This window comes from Kogia breviceps, chromosome 5 (assembly GCF_026419965.1).
Source record: "Kogia breviceps isolate mKogBre1 chromosome 5, mKogBre1 haplotype 1, whole genome shotgun sequence".
Lineage (NCBI taxonomy): Eukaryota > Metazoa > Chordata > Mammalia > Artiodactyla > Physeteridae > Kogia > Kogia breviceps.
Window position 1 is genome coordinate 88,730,314 of NC_081314.1, and position 19,330 is coordinate 88,749,643.

A 19,330-nucleotide genomic window follows, 5' to 3' on the forward strand; every position below is an offset into this window, starting at 1 on the left:
AAAAGAGCTTTACTCTCCCCACACCCGCTCTGAGAGACAGAGATGTGCCTGGAGCCATTTTCCACTTCTTGTTAGCCTGAAGAGTGAAAAAATGTGTAGTTCATTGTTCTTCTAGATTTTCTCTAATGGCCTGAACCCCTGGGCAGGCCTTTCTCTACATATTGAATCTGTGTATGTGTGTGTGTGTGTGTGTGTGTGTGTGTGTGTGTGTATGTGTTTGTGTTTGTATGTGTTTGCATGTGTACATATGTGCTTGTGAGTTGGCAGACAATTATGCTATAGTCATGGAGACAGTCCTAAAACATATCTAAATTATATTCTTCACTTTTTCATACCCCAAGGCAAAGAGAATATTCTTGTGGAGCTATAAAAATGTTCATCTCCACTCTGAGAGACATACAGAAGGCAACATTAAGGTGAATCGTTTCTGGTTTCTATTCCAAAATCCAAAAGAGTCTACCAACTCATACTGAAAAAAAATAAAAACAAAAAATTAGCCTCAGGACTTACTTGACCATATATATGCCTCCAGGAAAGAACACTAATATTGAACATGTTTCATAAGGAAAGGCAAATAGCCCTCCAAGGGTACTTTCTTTTCCCCTGAAGATGCTGCAGTTTCCATTCTAAATAGAATGGTGTGAGATGATCGAACTAAAATATTTTATCTTCCACAATCTCCTAATTTGTGATTCAAAAAGTGAAAATACATGTGAGAATTGCTGAGTAAGCACATCTAACTTGTGCATCATCTACTGCATCTTTTCTTGGGATGTACAACAACCCAATTCCAAACACTTGGGCCTGTTAGCCAGTTTCACTGATGGTCGAAGATCTAATTATGTGACTGTAGAGTAAATAAAAGAATTGGAGGAAAGTCGTATTGGGCCTATTCCTATCATTCTTATGTTTTAATGAAGGTCTACTGACAAAATCTTTGAAAAGCTTATCAATCACAATTGTCTGTCAAATGCATCCATTGCTCTACACAAGAATCCAAGGCTTTATATACCCTTGAACCCGTTTAAATTACTTTAATGAAATAAGATGGGTATTAAAAAATAAACTAATAATAAATTAAGTCTAAGGTGAAAGTGAAACTATTGACAGTAAATTATAGCCACTGGAGCTGTAGTTTTCCATCTCAGTGAGGTTAAAAGCAAGTCTAACCATATCAGAAAACGTCATTGTCAACTTTTTATTTTCAATCTCAAGTGTAAGGTGGGTTAGAAAATTCCACTGAGATTTCCTTGCAGTCTCCTGGGTTTCCAGTGTAACCATAAACTTTCTTAGTGCTGTCTCTTCCTGAAATCTTCTCCCGTCCATCCAGACTTCTTCTACTATCTGCCCTGTCCCCTAAACCCACTATCTAATAGTTTAGCAAATAAGGCACTACAGGGAAGTGAGAATGGTTGAGTAAGAGGCCATATGCCACTCCTCCAGATGCCTCTTTCGTCTACCACTGCACACTTGCCTTTTGAAGCTAGAAAGCAGAGAAAACCTAGTTGAACCCATTTACTTTGAAGATGTTGAAACTAGGCTCAGAGGGCAAAAGAGCTGGACTGAAATCATCAGCAGAATCTGAACAAGAATCCAGGTCTCTTGACTTTAGGCAGTCTTTAGTCTATTATGCTGAAAATACAGAGCATTTGCTCTATACACTTCCCACAAGATACTGGATCTATTAAAAACATGATGGTATTCATCATCCTTGTGAAAGCAATTTATGGGCAATTCTTTTAAATAAGCCTCAAAATAAATTATTTGCTTAGAGAGCCAAGCTTTAGTGTTGTGAGATTAACAACTGGCTAAGGACTTTTTGAAGAAAGCAGTGACTCAAATGTTCTTGATGATATGAATTGGTCTGCGGTTCAGCACCTGATTCAGTCATTTCCTTAGGGCACAAAATTAAAACATGACTAAGAGGGTTGGCAAAACTTACACGTCCTTTCAAACATTTGCCTCCTCTTTGTGCATACTGTAAACCATATAGTCTTGGAGATCTTCAAGGGCTCCAGTCTTGCAGCTTTAAGCAGCATTATTGGTTTCCGTCTTCCCTTCCTTTTATGCCTGGTTATAGAAAGCTTTTCATTCTTTACTTAATGAAGCTATGACTGTGAGGACAAAATAAGGGTAATGACCACTCAGTGCTTTCTAGTCCATTAGATCAGGTGTTCTGCTCTCTCCCAAGTTTAGCCAAATGGACTGACTATGTAACTCTTGCTACTCTTGGTTCTTCCTCCTTGTAATCCTTTTAGAATTGGGTAGATATGCATGTGTGCGTGTGTATACGTAGAGAAAAAAGAGGAAAAAATATTTGATAAACATGCATTAGTGTCTGAAAAATATTCTACATTTTAAGAAATATTGTTTGAGTTTCACTTCCAAATATAGTTTTACCACTTTAAAATTGGGGGAGTTACATGCTTTTCTGTTTATTGGCTTTTTTTATAAGGTGATAGTAGTTATTAAATATGAGCCATAAAAGAATGGATAACAAGCCTCACAATATGAGTTTCTTGACTCTAAATTACATCTCTTCCTATCTTCTGTCTGCTTAAATTATTTGTTTGAAGAGACAGTGATTGCTCTCCTATCTGTCCTACCTATTAAGTTCTTTATACTATTTTAGTTATAAATATAAAGGTATCGGGTCCCTTGGAAATGTACTTGCCAAAAGGGAGCAACAGATATAAACAAGAATTTTGAAAGATACTAATTCTGATAAATTTAGGATAGAAATTGTCTAGAATACATGAAATTGCTTTCATCTGATTGAATTCTGAACATTTCAATTTCTAAATTTCAGCTCTGGCATATTTAATGGAGTCAGCAGTACTCCTGTTAAGAACAATCAATTTTAACTGATCTTACAGCTCTCTGGGGCCTAATCAAACAGCACTTGAAGGATTTTCAAACTAAAAACTCAAGACTCTTGGGCTTCCCTGGTGGCGCAGTGGTTGAGGGTCCGCCTGCCGATGCAGGGGACACGGGTTCGTGGCCCGGCCCGGGAAGATCCCACATGCCGCGGAGCGGCTGGGCCCGTGAGCCATGGCCGCTGAGCCTGCACGTCCGGAGCCTGTGCTCCGCAACGGGAGAGGCCACAACAGTGAGAGGCCCGTGTACCGCAAAAACAAACAAACAAACAAACAAAAACAAAAAAAAAACACCTCAAGACTCAAAACCAGTTTAATATACCCAATAACTCTGGCGTGATGGAGCTGTGAGAAAGTTATGACCAAGGAGTGTGGTTAGTTACTGGATACCCGCCTATAAATGCAATCACTGATGATTCCCAGACAAGAGTCTGGAGTATCCAATTATACAAATGAGGGGGATGGTCTTAGATTAGGACACGATGCCTGGGTTCTTAGACATTCCTCTCGTCTTCATTTCTCCCTGGGTGTCAGGGTTCAATGTATGACCTCGGCAATCAAGCTGTCGGGGTTCAGCTCGTGGTTTAGCTACTTGCCAGCTGTTGATGCTGATGAGGTGCCTCAATGTCTCTTAACCTCAGTTTCCACATCTGTAAAAGTGGAAGGGGAAATTGAAGCACTTAGACCACAGAATGGTTCTGATGATTAAATAGGATAATTCCCACATAGCACTTAGCACAGGGTCTGACACTTCATAAATGCTCATTAAGTGCTACCTATTATAGAAACTATATATTTTATTTATTATTTATTTATGTATTTATTTGGCTGATATAAATTTTTTTGAAATTTATTTCTTAAAGTTTTTATTTTTGGCTGCATTGGGTCTTTGTTGCTGCGTGCGGGCTTTCTCTGGTCGCGGCGAGCGGGGGCTACTATTCGTTGCGGTGCGGTGGCTTCTCTTGTTGCGGAGCACGGGCTCTAGGCGTGCAGGCTTCAGTAGTTGTGGCACGTGAGCTCTAGAGCGCAGGCTCAGTAGGAACTATATATTTTAAACCTTAAAAACCAACTACCTTATCCCCTTCTCTTAATGAAGAGACAACTGAAGCCCAGAGAGAAGCAATGACTTGCCTCATATCACACATCTCATCAGTAAAATTATTGAGGCTATACCCCTGGTCTCCAGCATTCTTTCCTTGGTATTATCTTACTGGGCATGGAGGGCACAGAATGTCCTAGGATCTGGTTGGTATTTCCTGACAATAATCAGAAATTGTCACAACTGCTAAGATAAAGAGAAAACTCAGGAATTGAGATAAAACATAGCACCTTAAAAAAGAGGTAAAGAACTGCAAGGCCAAGATTAAGGTGAGGATTTAGGGGCTCTATCAGTTTGACCCCTACTTTGTCACTGTGTCTGTGGGCAGAATATCCATTTACTTTGCCCCTGTTCTCAGAATGTAAAAGCAGCAAGAAAAATATTATCGAATGCCACTGGAGTGTTTTCAAGAAAAGCCAATAAAAATGATTACTAGAGCAATATAAAAGTGCTCTATAAAAGCTTAATAATCAACAGTATTTAAGCAGTGTGGCACTGAGTAGCTGACAGCGTGCTCATGTTTTATAGATAGCATTTATGGACTTCCACAACCCAAATTTTCACTCTTTATGAGTTGTGTATAAATTTGGGAAGTGGTTGAAACCACATATCAAATCAAAACTGCTTCTGAGGTACCGTGTCAAATAAGTGTAAATATTCTTGGTTAATCTCACATGTAATACAGAGTGCGGTGGAAGTGGGTCTATCCTCTGGAGAGCTAAGAATATTATGGATGGTTACCTTGGGCCTTTGGAACATTTTGTTCTGGGGAAAGTGAAGAATTTCTCCAACTCCAAAAATGCGGGTTGGGTATTTCATTTTTTTACACATAATTATCTTTCCAGAAACTATAAAATTTGCATTATTTTTTGGCTAATAATTTGGCTATAGAGGCACACATTACATAAAACCTTTTTAGCATGTAGCAAACTGCACGAAGCACTGTCTCATCCATATTTTGTCCCATAGTATATTGGCATATAAAGATATTCCATATCTTTCTGTAGAATTTAACTGAGTTGAGATTATTACTGTGATAGTTTTCAAAACTGCTCCCTAAATTTCATCCCACACCTACTACCAAGTCAGAACTCCTTAAGATCAGCAACCATAACTAATGCATCTTTGTGAGGCTAATGCCTAGCATGGTAGAAAGTTAATATAAATGAAAGGGAAAAAGGAAAGAACAAAGGGAGAGAGGAAGGGGGGAGAGGGAAGAAGAAGGAGGAAGAAAAAGAAGGAAGAGAGGTAGAAGGTCACTGAGCTTCTATTCAGAGGAATGATGCATAAAACTCCTCTCTTTCCTGGATCATTACTGACGGCCCCAGTTAGAAAAGGGTAAAGAGACCACGAAAATAAAATGCAGCCAAAATCAACATACAGAAAATCTAGGATAACCCAGTTACACTTCCTACTACTGTCAGTCAAGTACCCTGTGACAGCTACCCAGTCAACATCTCTGATTTCTAGCCTCCTGGATGTGTTCCCTTGGTAATACGACATCACTGAATATAGCCAGAGCAGAAATTTTGGAGTCCTCTACTGGGGAAAGTCAGCGGGTTACCATGGAGAAGAAGGGACATAGCAGAGAATTCTTTCACCGTGAGTCCAATGAGCACAGTGATACTATGCAGCAGGAGACACCCAAGACATTATTGTTAAAGGAGACTTGAAAGCCCTCTCCTCATGGCTGAAAGGAGGCAGTACCCTAAAGATACCACAAACACTTCTCCTCCTATAAAGGAATCATCATCAGAAATGCACGGAAGTTTTTTGGCCATAGACACGTGCAGAGATGTGCAAACAGAGTGGCAAAGCAGAGACAGGAAGATACAGTTGGAGGATTAAAAAAAATGAAAAAAGTAATTCCAAATGTCCTAATGCAAGTGGCATCCACCTGTAATAAACCCACTAATAGTAAAGGAAGTAAAATAAAGAAAACATTTATAATTTAGAAAGAATTCCCATTTGTATTAAAGTAGTGATCAGATTGGTCCAAAATTCTGACCCTCTTACTGACAGCAAGTTTTGTCTTGAATCTCTCTTTTGCCTTGTTCTGACCCCCAACCCTACTCCACCGTATCAGACTGTCTCTCTACACCCCTCCAGGCAGTCACAGAATCCTAAATCCACCCAGGGTAGCCGTCCATTCCCAAACAGTAGTGCTCAACTGGGAATATTGTTCTTTTAACCTGGATTAGAATGAAATCCAATACGAGATAGACGAAAATGTGGTACAGGGCCCATGGAAATTTGGGCTTGATATGCTGTGATAGATCTCCTTGTCACCTGTAGCTTCTGTGATTCCATAAGGCTCATCATATTTGGGTAATTTGTGCTTGTCACCTACAGCAGGCAAGGCTAATAGATACATCGGTCCACAAAGAAGTTATAGGCAGCATTTCAAGATCTAACCAAGAGGACAATACCTACCCAAAGCTCAGAAACAATGTAAAATAAATTGCCCTTTGTGATTACCTTCAAGTTGAACTTCATTTATACTTTTCAATTACCTTTCAATGTACATATTAAACTCAGACTAGCTGAGGCATTTTTTAGTCAGAAATTGTAAGATTTAGGACAGAGCATGACCCCTATTTGCTTTTACTGACCAGACACATTTTTAATTAAAGTGAATGGAGTAAGCAAGGCTGCACGAAGAATATATGAATGAGTAAACAAATTATTATCTATAAATTGAATTTGTCCAATTTTCATTCATTTCATTTACTTGACATTTATTGATCATGTCCTACATAAAATATTTCATTGATTCATTTGAATTATCATAACTTGAAAAATACAGAAACTGAATTTCCTTTAAAATATATTATTTTTAGACTTTCCATTGATTCAAGCAGTCTTCCTTTCTATTAATCCAAATCATGAGCATATACCTAAAATCACATTATGTCTTTCTGTCTCTACTTACAATTTCAGAAATCCCAGTTTAAAAATATGATCTGAGTAATGTCAAATATTTTCTATATTTAAAATCATGATTAATTTATAAGATTTATGAAAATTACCAATAGGTAGTCGGTCATATGCAAAGTGATTTCTAGCCATTGTATCTAAGGCTGGAACTTAAACCTAAAGAAGAGTAGTTAACAAGGTTTGTTTTGCTGAGTAAATTAAAACCAAAACCATTCTTATCACATGCCTTACCTTTTCCAGGGAAATATTCCCATCTTCTTAACCTCAAGGTCTGGCCCCTGGGGCAGGTATATAGTTAGAATAAAGATTTAAGATGAGCCACTGGTAGAAAGAGGTGTGTGCTTTATCTGAAGCTCTATAATGCTAATAACAATAATACTTAATATAATCTGGCTGTTTACTCACAGAATTTGGGAGGTAAGATGAAAGAAGTAGACCAGAAAATATCTAGAATAATCTTCCACCATCCTACAGTATCTAATGTGGAGAGATGGATATCATGGCAAATATCCAAAAATTACTTTCTCAATCTAATGGTCAGATAGCAAGGCATTTCCCAGAGCATCCTCATGGAGTCGGTGTTTTCCCAAGGGCACAGTGTGGTCCAGTCCAAATTTGGGTCCTTGGACACATAGTGGGTTAAATCACTAAATTCTAAAGGAGTAAACCCAACCTTTTCAACTGGTACAGAAGCAACTTTATCTTTAATGTTTGGGGCTGAAAGGTATTCATGGTTCACACTAGGCTAGAGAAAGACCTTGGAGACCGTTGGCCTCCTTCACCACTATGGATGGGTTGGGGTGGAGGAACAGATCTAGTGCTGAGGGGTGGAGTTCCCTTAAATTTATCTTGTACTGTGAATGCTCTATTCCAATTCTGCACAGCCTCTTTGGGCAATAATAGAGAAAACACTCCAGGTTAGAGCTCCAAACCAAAGAGAATCTAGTAACTTTTTAAAATCACAGTCAACCCTCAATTATGTATGCGTATGGTAGAAAGTAGTGTCTTTGATAATAAAATGATAATTTATGTTTGACTTCACAACATGTTCTATATTTGGGGTTTTTCTTTTGTTTTTGGCAACATCAACAGACTTATTTTCCTAATTAGCCTGACCCCGATTAATGTTACGATTAACATTCTCTGAGCGTACATACACATACGCACGCTGCTCACCAATCGATGGAGGAGAATGCCCAGAAACATATTGCAGGATAGGGAAAGGTGGTCTGAGAGTATGTTTTAGCTACTGGCAATTCACAAACTACATCATCTGAATCAATAGGGAGTTGGCTGCATTTACACCAGGCACTTCCCAGAGCTAAATAATCACATTAGCTAATTCCCAACCATAAAATATATGTAGCCTCAGTAATTACTTATTAAACTAAGTCTATCCAGCACACAGAATATTTTTTTCAACCAGGATTACCTAGTTTTACTCTTTATGCCAATCCAATTAACAAGGTAATTGCCGGACCTGTCTAGTACCGGCTGCTACACAGACCTGCCCAAGTTCTCTCTCAGGCTCAGAGGTATTTGGGGACGTAGTGGCCAGAGTTAGCGCTCAGCCCTGCCACTTTGGGGAATTCAGCGCAGCTTCCCTTGATTTCCTGAAAACACCTTCTAGAAATGTCCCCTCTCCCTTGAAGGCACAGGGGGCCTGGCCTTCCAAATAGGCCCCCAAGTCCAGGTGGCCTGCCCCCCGCCCCCCCCATGGCGTCTGACCCTGGAGGTCGCTCACCTATCTTCTCCTCGGCTTGGCTGCTCTCCGCAGTCTCCGATGGAGGCTGGGCTGTTGCCTTGGCAGCAGCATCCTCTGCAGCAGGGGTGGTGGCGGCAGCAGCAGCAGTGACAGCAGCAGGCACGTCGGCTTGTTTAGGCTCCTCCTTGGCTGGCGCGTCTTCGGCCTTGGAGGACGGCGAGTTGTCAGTGGAAGCTTTAGTGGCACTTTCTGTCTCAGCGGAGCCGGCCTTCTCCTCCGAGGGGGTAGGAGCCTGGGGCGCTGCCTGCTCTGTGGCAGCCTCGGGGGCGCCCTCCGAGCCCTTCGTCTCCTCGGAAGGAGTTTCGCCGGCTTTGCCGGTCTCTTCGGGCTTGGGGCCGGCGGCTGGGGCCGCTTCAGCGGGAGTGGAAACTTCTCCCTCCTTCTTCGCGCCATCAGCGACGGGGGCTTCATCCTTCTCATTCGCCTCCGCCTCAGCGGCTGGGGCATCACCCTTCTTCTCTCCTTTGAGCTTTTTCCTCGTTATGTGTCCACGGAAGCTAGCCTGAATTTTGGTCGCGGCCTTATGAGCTTTATCTTCTGGTTTGATGCCATCTTGTTCAATCTTTTGGTCCTCATCATTTTTCTCAACCTTTATGGAGAAAAGGGGGGGAAAAAAGGAGAGATGGAGCAATGTTCTTTTCCTTCAAATTACAGCATTCAATAAATGCATATTGAATGACTTATTCTGTGCCAGGCACCATACTTGGAGTTAAGAAATGAGCAATACCCTGGAAATTCAAACCAAGCTCCCCTCTTTCTCTGGTGAAGAATTTAGGAGAGAACACATTCGTTTCTGGGAAAATTAATGTCCTTCTGACCTTCCAGAATCACTGGCATTATTTTATATGTCTTTCTTTCCCCAACTCAATGTCTCTCCTTTGCCAAACTTAAATCAGCCTTTTTGTGGATGTACTTTGACAACTCAAGTCCACCCAGCCTAGATTTTCATCAGTGACCTCTATTGGTTTTTCAGGGTTTGATATTGGTTTTTCAGGGTTTCTGAGAGGGTCTCTGTGAAAAACTTATGATTTAAAAAAATATTGTGGAAAAAGCCTATTTGTTTCCCCCAGATTTCAGGTCTCATCAGGAAACCAGTAGGTTCGGGGCAAATAATATGGTTAAGGTTTAAACAGCAAATTACATCAGGGTCTTGTGCAAAATGCAGACGAGTTCCACGGCTTTGAGGGGTTTGTTCAGGATGTGACAAAATGACGTCACAAAATGACGTCTACTTTCCTCTGTGTGTGGTCCGACATCAGTAATGAACATACCAGACCTTCAAACTTTGAATTCAGAAAATGGTCATTATTCCTGAGTTTTAAAAAAAGAGTGGAAAACACTGCTTCCGCTTTTGAAAGAGTGCATATATTCACTAAATCACAATTTCTTATTCCCAAAGCAATTTAAACTTAAAATTAGTTTTATATTATCATCAACAGAGCCATCCAAGTACTGAAGGCAAGAGACTAGAATACAAAATTTTTACCATTTGATCATGTTACAACATAACATAGGCTGCAAATAACTTTTTTCCACATGGAAGTTAAATCACAGGATAGGAATAGAAGGTATAGTCATGAAAAGAAATGTCTAGGCAAGTACTCAGAATTCTGTACAGCTCCGTTGCCCACTACGGTGCACCAGTGTGGTTACTTATAGTCCCCATAGAGTCATTATATTAGTTTCAGGTATACAACACAGTGATTCAACATTTGTATATATTGCAACAATAAGTCTGCTTAACTTCTGAGAACACTGTCTTAGCAATGGGGAAATACAGCAGTGAACAATGCAGCAAAAGACCAATAGTTAAAGAATGCTTATCAAGTACCAAGTCCTCTGCTTGGCCCCAGTCTCAACCTTGGCCTGACTTTGGCTTTTGCTCCAGTTTAGGATGCAAATCACAGCAGGCCAACACAAGGCATGCTTTCCACCTGTCATACAAGCTCTGCCCGAGGGACCCAGATCCTGTCCATCATGATGTAGACCTGTCTGACATTCTTTGGACAAGCATATGGGCCTGTATTGCTTAGGTCCATCAACATGCTAGTGAGTATACAAAGGTATTTTTGAAAATAAGTTGTATGTGAGAGTAAAAGCAGGATTAATAAATTTCCAGTAAAACTCAAGGCAAGTTTCTCTTCTTCCTCAGTTAACGGTGCATGTATCCATACAAAAGATGAAGGAGTGCGTGAAAGCACTTTGGAAGGGCCCATTCTGCTTCCTCTTCCCAGTGCCATGCGGCCACACTGCTCAGTGCTCTGATGCACTACCACCTTCCCGCTCTCCTGCTGCTCTTGATGACTCCTCCTGGGACGCACACAACACGATCTGGGGCATGGGAGCAGCTGTCCCTGCCAGGAGCTCTCTGCTCAGAGACGGAAGCATAACCCTGTTAGATTAATAGTTGTGAATGGAGCATGCAGCCAAGATGTTGTTAATTTATTTTACTCTATCTTGCATTTTTCTGAATGAAGCACCATCTTATATGGTAGAACATCTGCACTTGGGCCTTGATACGCAGTGGTTCTTTAATACAAATACTGCTCCTTGTGAAGGTAAACAAACCAATTCTTTCAGAGTACGCAAGTGGTCAGAAAAAACCCTCTGGTGACTCAAGAAAACTACATCACCCTTTTCTCTTTAAGAACACAGAGGAAAGGAGATGAAACTTAAAACGCTAGAAAACATTAAAAGAAGGAAGCTAAGAGTCTGAATGACATAAGGAAGATACTTTAAAAGGATAAAGGAAGAGCCCCTCTAAGTTCTTTACACCTCCATCTCCAATCTCTCTCTCTCTTTCTCTCTTGCTCTCTCTCAGTTTCTCAGATCATCTGCCACTCTAACTTTCCACATGATCAGGACTTAAGCTTCTGTGCACAGCCTCTATGTTGAAATGACTATTTAGAAAGGCTCAGACTAGACTTGGGTGCCAAGATTGTGGGATCAGGCTCACCTGAACAATCCAAGAGTATAAGGGACACAAGACAGAAAGGTGTGGGCAGGAAGGGAGAGAATGTGTAAAACCATAGTTAGGAGAGAAGTGAGACAATCTTGCAAGAGCTAGATACCCAAGTAGGTGGTCAAAGTACCCCACAGGCATGCAGCTTCTCCAGGAGGAATTGCTGGGCCACTTAATATTATTAGAGATTTAGGGGAATTGGATTTTAGAAATTGGTTGGAAATAGACAACTAATACAAATTGTACAGATAGTCAGAGGGAAAGAGACAGAGACAAAGAGGGAAGGGGAAGAGAAGGGAAGAGATGGGAAGGAAGGGGAGAAGGGGAGTGGGAAGGAAGGAGGGGAAGGGAGGGAGGAAACCAGTCTAAGATGAAGTGATTGAACAGAGGCATCCAGAAATAAGAATATTTTAAGTTAAAACTGGGTCTTAGGCCAGACAATTCTCTGTGTGTGTGTGTGTGTGTGTGTGTGTGTGTGTGTGTGTGTGTGTGTGTGTCGTTTGTACCTGTAATTAATTCCACAAATACAGCTTAAACTATAGGTTATTTTCTGGTAAAATTCCTTTCACAGTGCTAGAGGTAATTGCATTGGGAGTGTATTTTGCTGAGAGAGGTGACAGTAATAAAGAGAACATTTCCCAAGACTGGCTGTGGGGGAACCCCAAGATGTCAGGCTACATAGACCTTTTCCCAACTGGAAATAGAAGAGCTGGCCTAAAACAAAAAGCGTGTGAGCCCAGAGAAACTGGAGATTACTCACTACATTCAGCACAACCCTTTCAGCTTCTAAAAGGGAAAAACTGTGCCCTGAAAAGTTGTCACTTGTTTCACTTGATAGCGTGAGTGAATCAGTCAATGGCCCCGTTTGTATTTGAACTCAGTTCTTCTCCCCTCCCACCCAACCCCAAGTCTAATTTTATTGCATCTGTGACATAGAACAACTTAGTCTTTCTTGTAGCCGATTGTGCGTAAAGCATCATGTCAACATCCTGATTCATCTATTCATTTAGCAATACTGAGTGCCTATGCTGGCACCACAGACATACTAGTGAGCAGACAGAAACTGTATCTATCCACACAGGACTCTTTTTAAAATACACTTTAGAAAAATAAGCTCATAGTATTTAACAATCAATAATTTCCCAGGAATTCAAGGAGACACCTGACATTACACCTGTCTATAAAGCAAGGCCAGTAGTCTAAATACGTCAGTTAGAGATGGAGGAAGTCCAGAAAAAAGGGGATCCTTGTACTTAATGGCTGAAAAGAGTTAGTTCATAGTGTCATAAAAATAGATTTATTTTTTAAACTCAGTGTTGCCACAAATAAGCTTCGTGCTGAGCTCTGATAAAATTCTTTCATTTTTACATGGAATTGTTGCTATCCATGAATTAACTAATGTGGACATGCCAATGCAGTTCCTTACATGTAGGAAGAGGATCGTTAAGAGTTGCCATACTTTTTGTTCAGGAATCTTCATTGCTATAGTTTAAAATTTTTACTGATCAATTTGTTCAGGAACTCTGTAATTTATGAAGTCTTAAAGGAAACCAAGTATGGGAAATGTTAACTGTTCAACCAAGGCTAAAACCTCGGATGAATATTGGTTTGAAGACGATGAAGGGTACCATTCTACTAAGTTGCTGGGATCTGGTCAAATTTTAAAGTCCATTAGGTGAAAGGGCAATACTTTTCATAAACATTTAAGAATCACAGATAAGAAAGCCAAATATAAGAAGTACTATTTCGTACCCAACATTGTTGCTCTGGTTAATAGTTTCCTTTTCCTCTTGGGGGAGGAGAGAGTAAACAAATTAGGATTCAGTCTAAGATGTCCAAAATTTTCATTTATTATGTTCCAAAAGAGCTGTAGGCAAAAAAAAATCTATAAATGCCTAACTTTCAGGACTTAAAATAACATCATCCATTCATCTGGGACCCTTCAATTCATTTAACTACTTCTAATTATAATAGGAATACTTCAACCTTCCAAGCACAGAAAAATGTGGCCCTGTATCTACTTCTGCTAGCTCTAAACACTACGATGATAATACTTCAAATTTTCTCTGAAACAGGATTGAATTTTAAATGCTTTTAAAAATCCTTGGTGTGCACCAGTTCTTCTAAGAACATCTTTAGTAAACCAAAATATTTTCAATTTGATTGAGCAAAATATATTTCCGAGAAGCTAAATTGAAAGGCCAGAGATATCAGAACCAGAATAAAGTATGGATGGATATGTATGAATCTAACAAATTTCTACTTATGGCTCACTCTATTTTTTATTAATAATTTAGTGAGGTGAAATTCACGTAAGAAAATGTCACTCTATTTTTCAGCTTAGTTGGCTTCGAGCACAGTTGATAGTATATACTTTAGGAGAAATGTCCAAGTATTAAAGAAGCTCCCAGTGGAGCTTCTGTACTTGCTTTGAATCTAGTCAAAGATCAGAAATCCAGAGAACTGCCCCTTATGGAGGAGCCAAAGGAGGATGGGCAAACCTTCTCCAGTTCTGTAGAGGAGGTGTCTTCAGGTTTCTGGGCAGTTCCAGGGAAGAAGGTATCACTTAAAAGATGAAACGTAGGGTGGATAGCCAGTGGGAAGCAGCCACATGGCACAGGGAGATCAGCTCGGTGCTTTGTGACCACCTAGAGGGGTGGGATAGGGAGGGTGGGAGGGAGGGAGACGCAAGAGGGAAGAGATATGGGAACATATGTATATGTATAACTGATTCACTTTGTTGTAAAGCAGAAACTAGCACACCATTGTAAAACAATTATACTCCAATAAAGACGTTAAAAATAAATAAATAAATAAATAAATAAATAAATTTAAAAAATGCCAAAAGAAATTTTTTAAATTAAAATAAAAGATGAATAAGCACAGCTGGGATACAGGGGTCCCTTAACACTCAATGTGGTTTGAAAATCCAACTAAGAGTGTGAGGGGATGGGGAGCAGGATGCAAGTAGGTATAATGAAACGGTTGTGCATTTGCCAACCATGGCCACCATTTTTTTTTAACTCTGATTTTCAGTCCAGTGAAGAGTCTTCTTTTAGTTCCTGGGCAGGTGGGAGCACTGACATATGACAACTGAGCAATTCTCCAGGGAAACGTGAGACATCAAGAGTGACTTTGTAAATCCTGGCACAGTGGTAGTGAGGGGATTCTCTTTTCCCCTTCAGATGAAGTGTGCAGCATAACGCTGCAGCTCCAGAGTCATAGTACGTGGGCAAGAAATGCTCATTGATTGGCTGACTGTACAGAAAACCAAATATCCCACACTGGAAACTGGAATAGTAATGTGAACTTTTCAGAAAATAGCTGGTGATCAAGATATGGGTCTTCAGCTCACTTGCATATATTATTTATTGAACATGTACAGCCCAGCTACTTCCTAAAGAATACAAAGTGGCATATTCAACCCAGTATAAAGTACTACTGGTGGAGAACTCAGTTTCCATTCAGAAGACTTATCTTTTATTTTATTTTGTATATGTAGAACTCTAGCTGTCCCACAAAGATGGAGATGAGGCAAAGAGCATATTATCTTTGGCAGCTTCTAACAGACAAAAGTCAGCACATGAAACACTTTGTCTATTTCATTCACAGCTGAATCTCCAGTTTCTAGAATGGTGTCTGGCATATAGCAGATACTCAATTAATATTTGTTGAATGAATCCAAAATTTGAACCTCTCAATTAGTGCCATTTCAGAAAGTTGATGACGAGCTGGGAACAAGATAGACGGACTCCCTATCAGGCTGCTGAAGAGGCTGGACTCACACTCCAGACTATGAGAGGGACTGTGAAGCTTTTGCTAACAACTGGGGAAAGACAAGAGAATAGCAGGCAGCCAGTACACGTGGGAAAAGAGAGAAAAGCCGCCTAACCAGCAGACAGCCCACCGTACCACCATCACAGGTGAATTCCACCCAGTTGAGCATTCCCGAGAGCAAACCACACCCCAAGCTTCTGGAGAAGGTGGTCAGAGCCAACCAGCAGGAAGAGAAGGCCCGGGTAACTTTTGCCAAAAACTGCCTTCCTTTCAGGTATGACACCACGAAATGTCTCTGGTTGGATGTTCAGGAATATAAAACATGATGAGATAAATATTTAATTACATTGCTATTTCTTCCTGCTATACTGAATAGTGATTATTGATTTAGTTGTTGTTAATTAAACCTTTTTCATTATGAAATGTAATTTATTACATTCTAAGTCAGCACTACCTGATCAATTTTGTTCAGTGAACGAGTGAGAGAGACATTCCTCATCCACTCTACTATATGCCTTTCTCCAAATATTGTCACTGTTGGTCTGTTTATCTGGTTTTTCCTTCTTTGTGCTTATATTCTCCTGACATATATTTGTATTTCATTTTTAACTGACTCTTCCCCTGGGCTATAAACTCTCTGGAAGCAGGACCTTGTCGGTTTTGTACCATCCTCAGAGCCTTGGTGGCTAAAACAGTGCTGGCACATGGTTGATGCTCCAGAAATATTTATTTGTTGTTGTTGTTTAGTAACTATGTGCCGTGCTATGTTAGTGATCAGAGAGCATGTAAATGGGCAGTACACAGCCAACTGGCTGGGTATCAGTGCTTTTCTCTGGGAAACTAATGCTCTGGGCCTTCGTCAAACTGTTCTCCAGCAGCCATATCCCTCTCTCCTCTTACTCTTATAATGAGTATACCACATATAAGTTAGTATTTCAGTTCAGTTCTCATCATAACCATGTGAGGAACACATCACTATGCCTGTTTTATAATTGAGGTAAATTAGGAAACAGAAAGGAGCTCAGTGGGATCCAGCTTCTAAAGACCAGGCCTTCCCTCAAGCCCACTCCTTGTTTAGTGCTTTTTAAAATAGATTGTAGGAAGCCAGTATTCCCTGGTGGGTAAGAACATGGGCTGTAGAGTTAGATATGTATAGGTTCAAATCCCAGCTCTGCCAGTTAATTACCAGCTCTTGACCTTGGGCAAGTTAACTTCAGTCTCCTTATCTGTAAGATGGGGGAATAACAGGGTTATCTCACTGGGTTGTTGTGAGGATTATATGAGTTAATGTATATAACGTACTTAGCACAGTCCCTGACGTATTTTACGTGCTCAAAAAGGGATAGCTAATTTTCTCATCATAATCATTGTCATCATCACTCTCATCTCAGAGTAATTTCTACATTACCATTAGACTGAGTCCGAGAACTTATGCATCTCCATGACTGCTGGAGAGGAGTCCAGGGAGGGGAGAGTCCAGTTCTTTAACTCTACAGTACTATCTATCCTCAGAGAGATAAGCCCAAAAACCATCTAAAGTATACCACATACTCAATCTAGTTCTTTCCCATCCTTGGGAAGGGGGCAGATCTGTTTACATTGTCAAGGGTAAATCCCACTCTTCTACCACCTAATACACACCAATCCTCTCTAATCTTATCCATGTCTTAACCTCTACATGGTCCAGCAACTTGGTGATGGTAATTCATTTAGACTAGAAGTCTGTTTATTCTCAAAATATATACCTTTTACCTGACACCCCTCATTCCACAAAAAAAATCTCATATAGCTACTATTTCATATTTCTATCTCAACATCTGGGTATATCCCTTCCACATTCAAGAAAACAACTGCCCTGCAGGTTCTAAGAGCTATTCTATTTACTCATCTTTGGTAAAAGCTGTGGATGCAGATGACAAGACACTTTGTGGGGAATTAGCTTAGGAGCATGTGGCCCTGAGGAAAGAGGGACATCAAGATTTGGGGCTTCCAGCTCTACCCAGTGTACCCCCATTGGCTAGTTAGTGAAGCAGCTCCGAGTGTCAGCGTATGTAATATGCAGGGGGGTACATAACGTGTCTTCAGAGCACACGTCATCATGAAGCCTAGTCGATGGGAGATGGAGAACTCAAGATGCCATTTGTTTTAAAAAAAATGACAGTAACTTGAATTTTTGTATTCCAGGTTATGAAGTACTTCCCACCTCATAAAATTGTTCCTCGAGGAATTAAAATGAAGTAGGCTGAGCAAGTGTGCTATCCCCTTTGTAAAATGAAGAAACCAAATCCCGGATTGATGGAAGGCCCCATAAATGCTAGAACAGGTCTTAAGCCTAGGCCTCCAATCTCCCTACATTTTTTTTTTTTTTTTTTTTTTTTGCGGTATGCGGGCCTCTCACTGTTGTGGCCTCTCCCGTTGCGGAGCACAGGCTCCGGACGCGCAGGCTCAGCGGCCATGGCTCACGGGCCCAGCCGCTCCGCGGCATGTGGGATCTTCCCGGACCGGGGCACGAACCCGCGTCCCCTGCATCGGCAGGCGGACTCTCAACCCCTGCGCCACCAGGGAAGCCCAAATCGCCCTACATTTTAAGGAACCTAACAGAGAATTCAGTCTAAGAATTCAACACTAAACACTCAGAAAAAGAAAAAAGAAAAAGTAAAAGCAAGTGTCAGCGAATAAGTAGCAATCCTAATATTAGTACTGAGACTAGTTGAAGTACTTTTTAATGAACAGAATTGGTCTATATTTCTGATCTTATAACAGAGGTGGCTCCAGAATCTCTATATAGGAGGAATTAGGGGCAGGAACATGTTTGAAAGGGGGAACTAGGTGATTTTTCTTGAAATTGCACTGGCACAGCAAGCATATTTCTTTGTACGATATGCTTATATCTATGAGGTGGGATGATTTTGCAGAGATATCGCTATCTGTCAACAGTAGTTTGCAGATGCCTTAATGGTCTGTATCAATCACCAGGTAAGTGATTGCACATTTAAAACAGTACCTGAGAAATCTAAAGAAAAAAAAGAGCAGGTATGTTTTCTTTCTGATTCTAGAAGCTATGTTGTTTTATTCTTCCATGTGTGGAAAAAACAACTGAATGTTTTTGGTGGGAAGAGGTGAGGATGTCAGGTAAATGACATACAGTTTCAAGAAAAATAGACTTATTTCCATTTTAACTGGATTTCGATCCCCAAGCTGTTGGATAGTTGAAGGGAAAATACACAAAACCCTAGAAAAATCTGTAAATCATACCTGAGTCTAAATTTGCTACTGTTGTTATTCTTGTCATTCTTCTTTTCTTGCCTCTCCCTTTGTTTTTGCATCAAATTCTCTCTGCGTCATCAGGCACTGACATTCATTGATTACATGGTTTGGCATAACTTTGGGCTCAAACAATTTGAGTTCAAATTCTGGTTCAGCCATGGCTCAAATGTGTGACCTGGAATAAATTACTTAATTTCTTTAGAATTCGGCTTCTTCATCCCTCGTACTGGGATACTAATAATTACTGTGCAGAATTTCTTGAGGATGAAAGAAAATAGTATTTGTAAAATGCCTGGTATTTAAGAACTCAACAAATAATTGCCAGAAGAAGACAATACAAGTGAAGTGAAAATTGCTGCTTTCTGGAGACTAGGGATTGGGTGCATTATTTGATAAATATTTTATGGTTTTCTATCTCTGATAGCTTATGGAGGAATTTTTCAGGAATATGCATATTTCATAAAAATAATAAATGCTCTCCTAAAAAAACCCTCTTTAAAGGTACTATAAAGTACCCTCAGATCCTTGCAGAAAATAATTCTAATAATAAATTGAAAAATTATATAGTACTATGTGCCAACTACTCTTCTAAGCACTTTATTATATGCTTTATATATATATATGTATACAAATAGATTTATTAAATT

The 19,330-nt window shown here is 40.2% G+C and overlaps 1 protein-coding gene across 2 annotated transcripts in view; it reads right to left on the reverse strand.

Annotated features, from left to right (window-relative positions):
* The window catches only part of GAP43 (growth associated protein 43), a 92,109-nt gene that overhangs the window by 34,340 nt on the left and 38,439 nt on the right, over positions 1–19,330 (reverse strand). Inside the window, exons 2-3 of one of the 2 annotated variants that reach the window (XM_067034559.1) lie at positions 8,657–9,266; positions 3,174–3,526 (exon numbers count right to left, since the gene is read on the reverse strand). In XM_067034559.1, the coding sequence (XP_066890660.1) occupies positions 3,498–3,526; positions 8,657–9,266 (639 nt within the window). In that variant the 3' untranslated portion in view covers positions 3,174–3,497. Of the gene's footprint in view, positions 1–3,173; positions 3,527–8,656; positions 9,267–19,330 lie in introns of those variants that run through there. The other variant, XM_067034558.1, reaches the window with a different exon arrangement.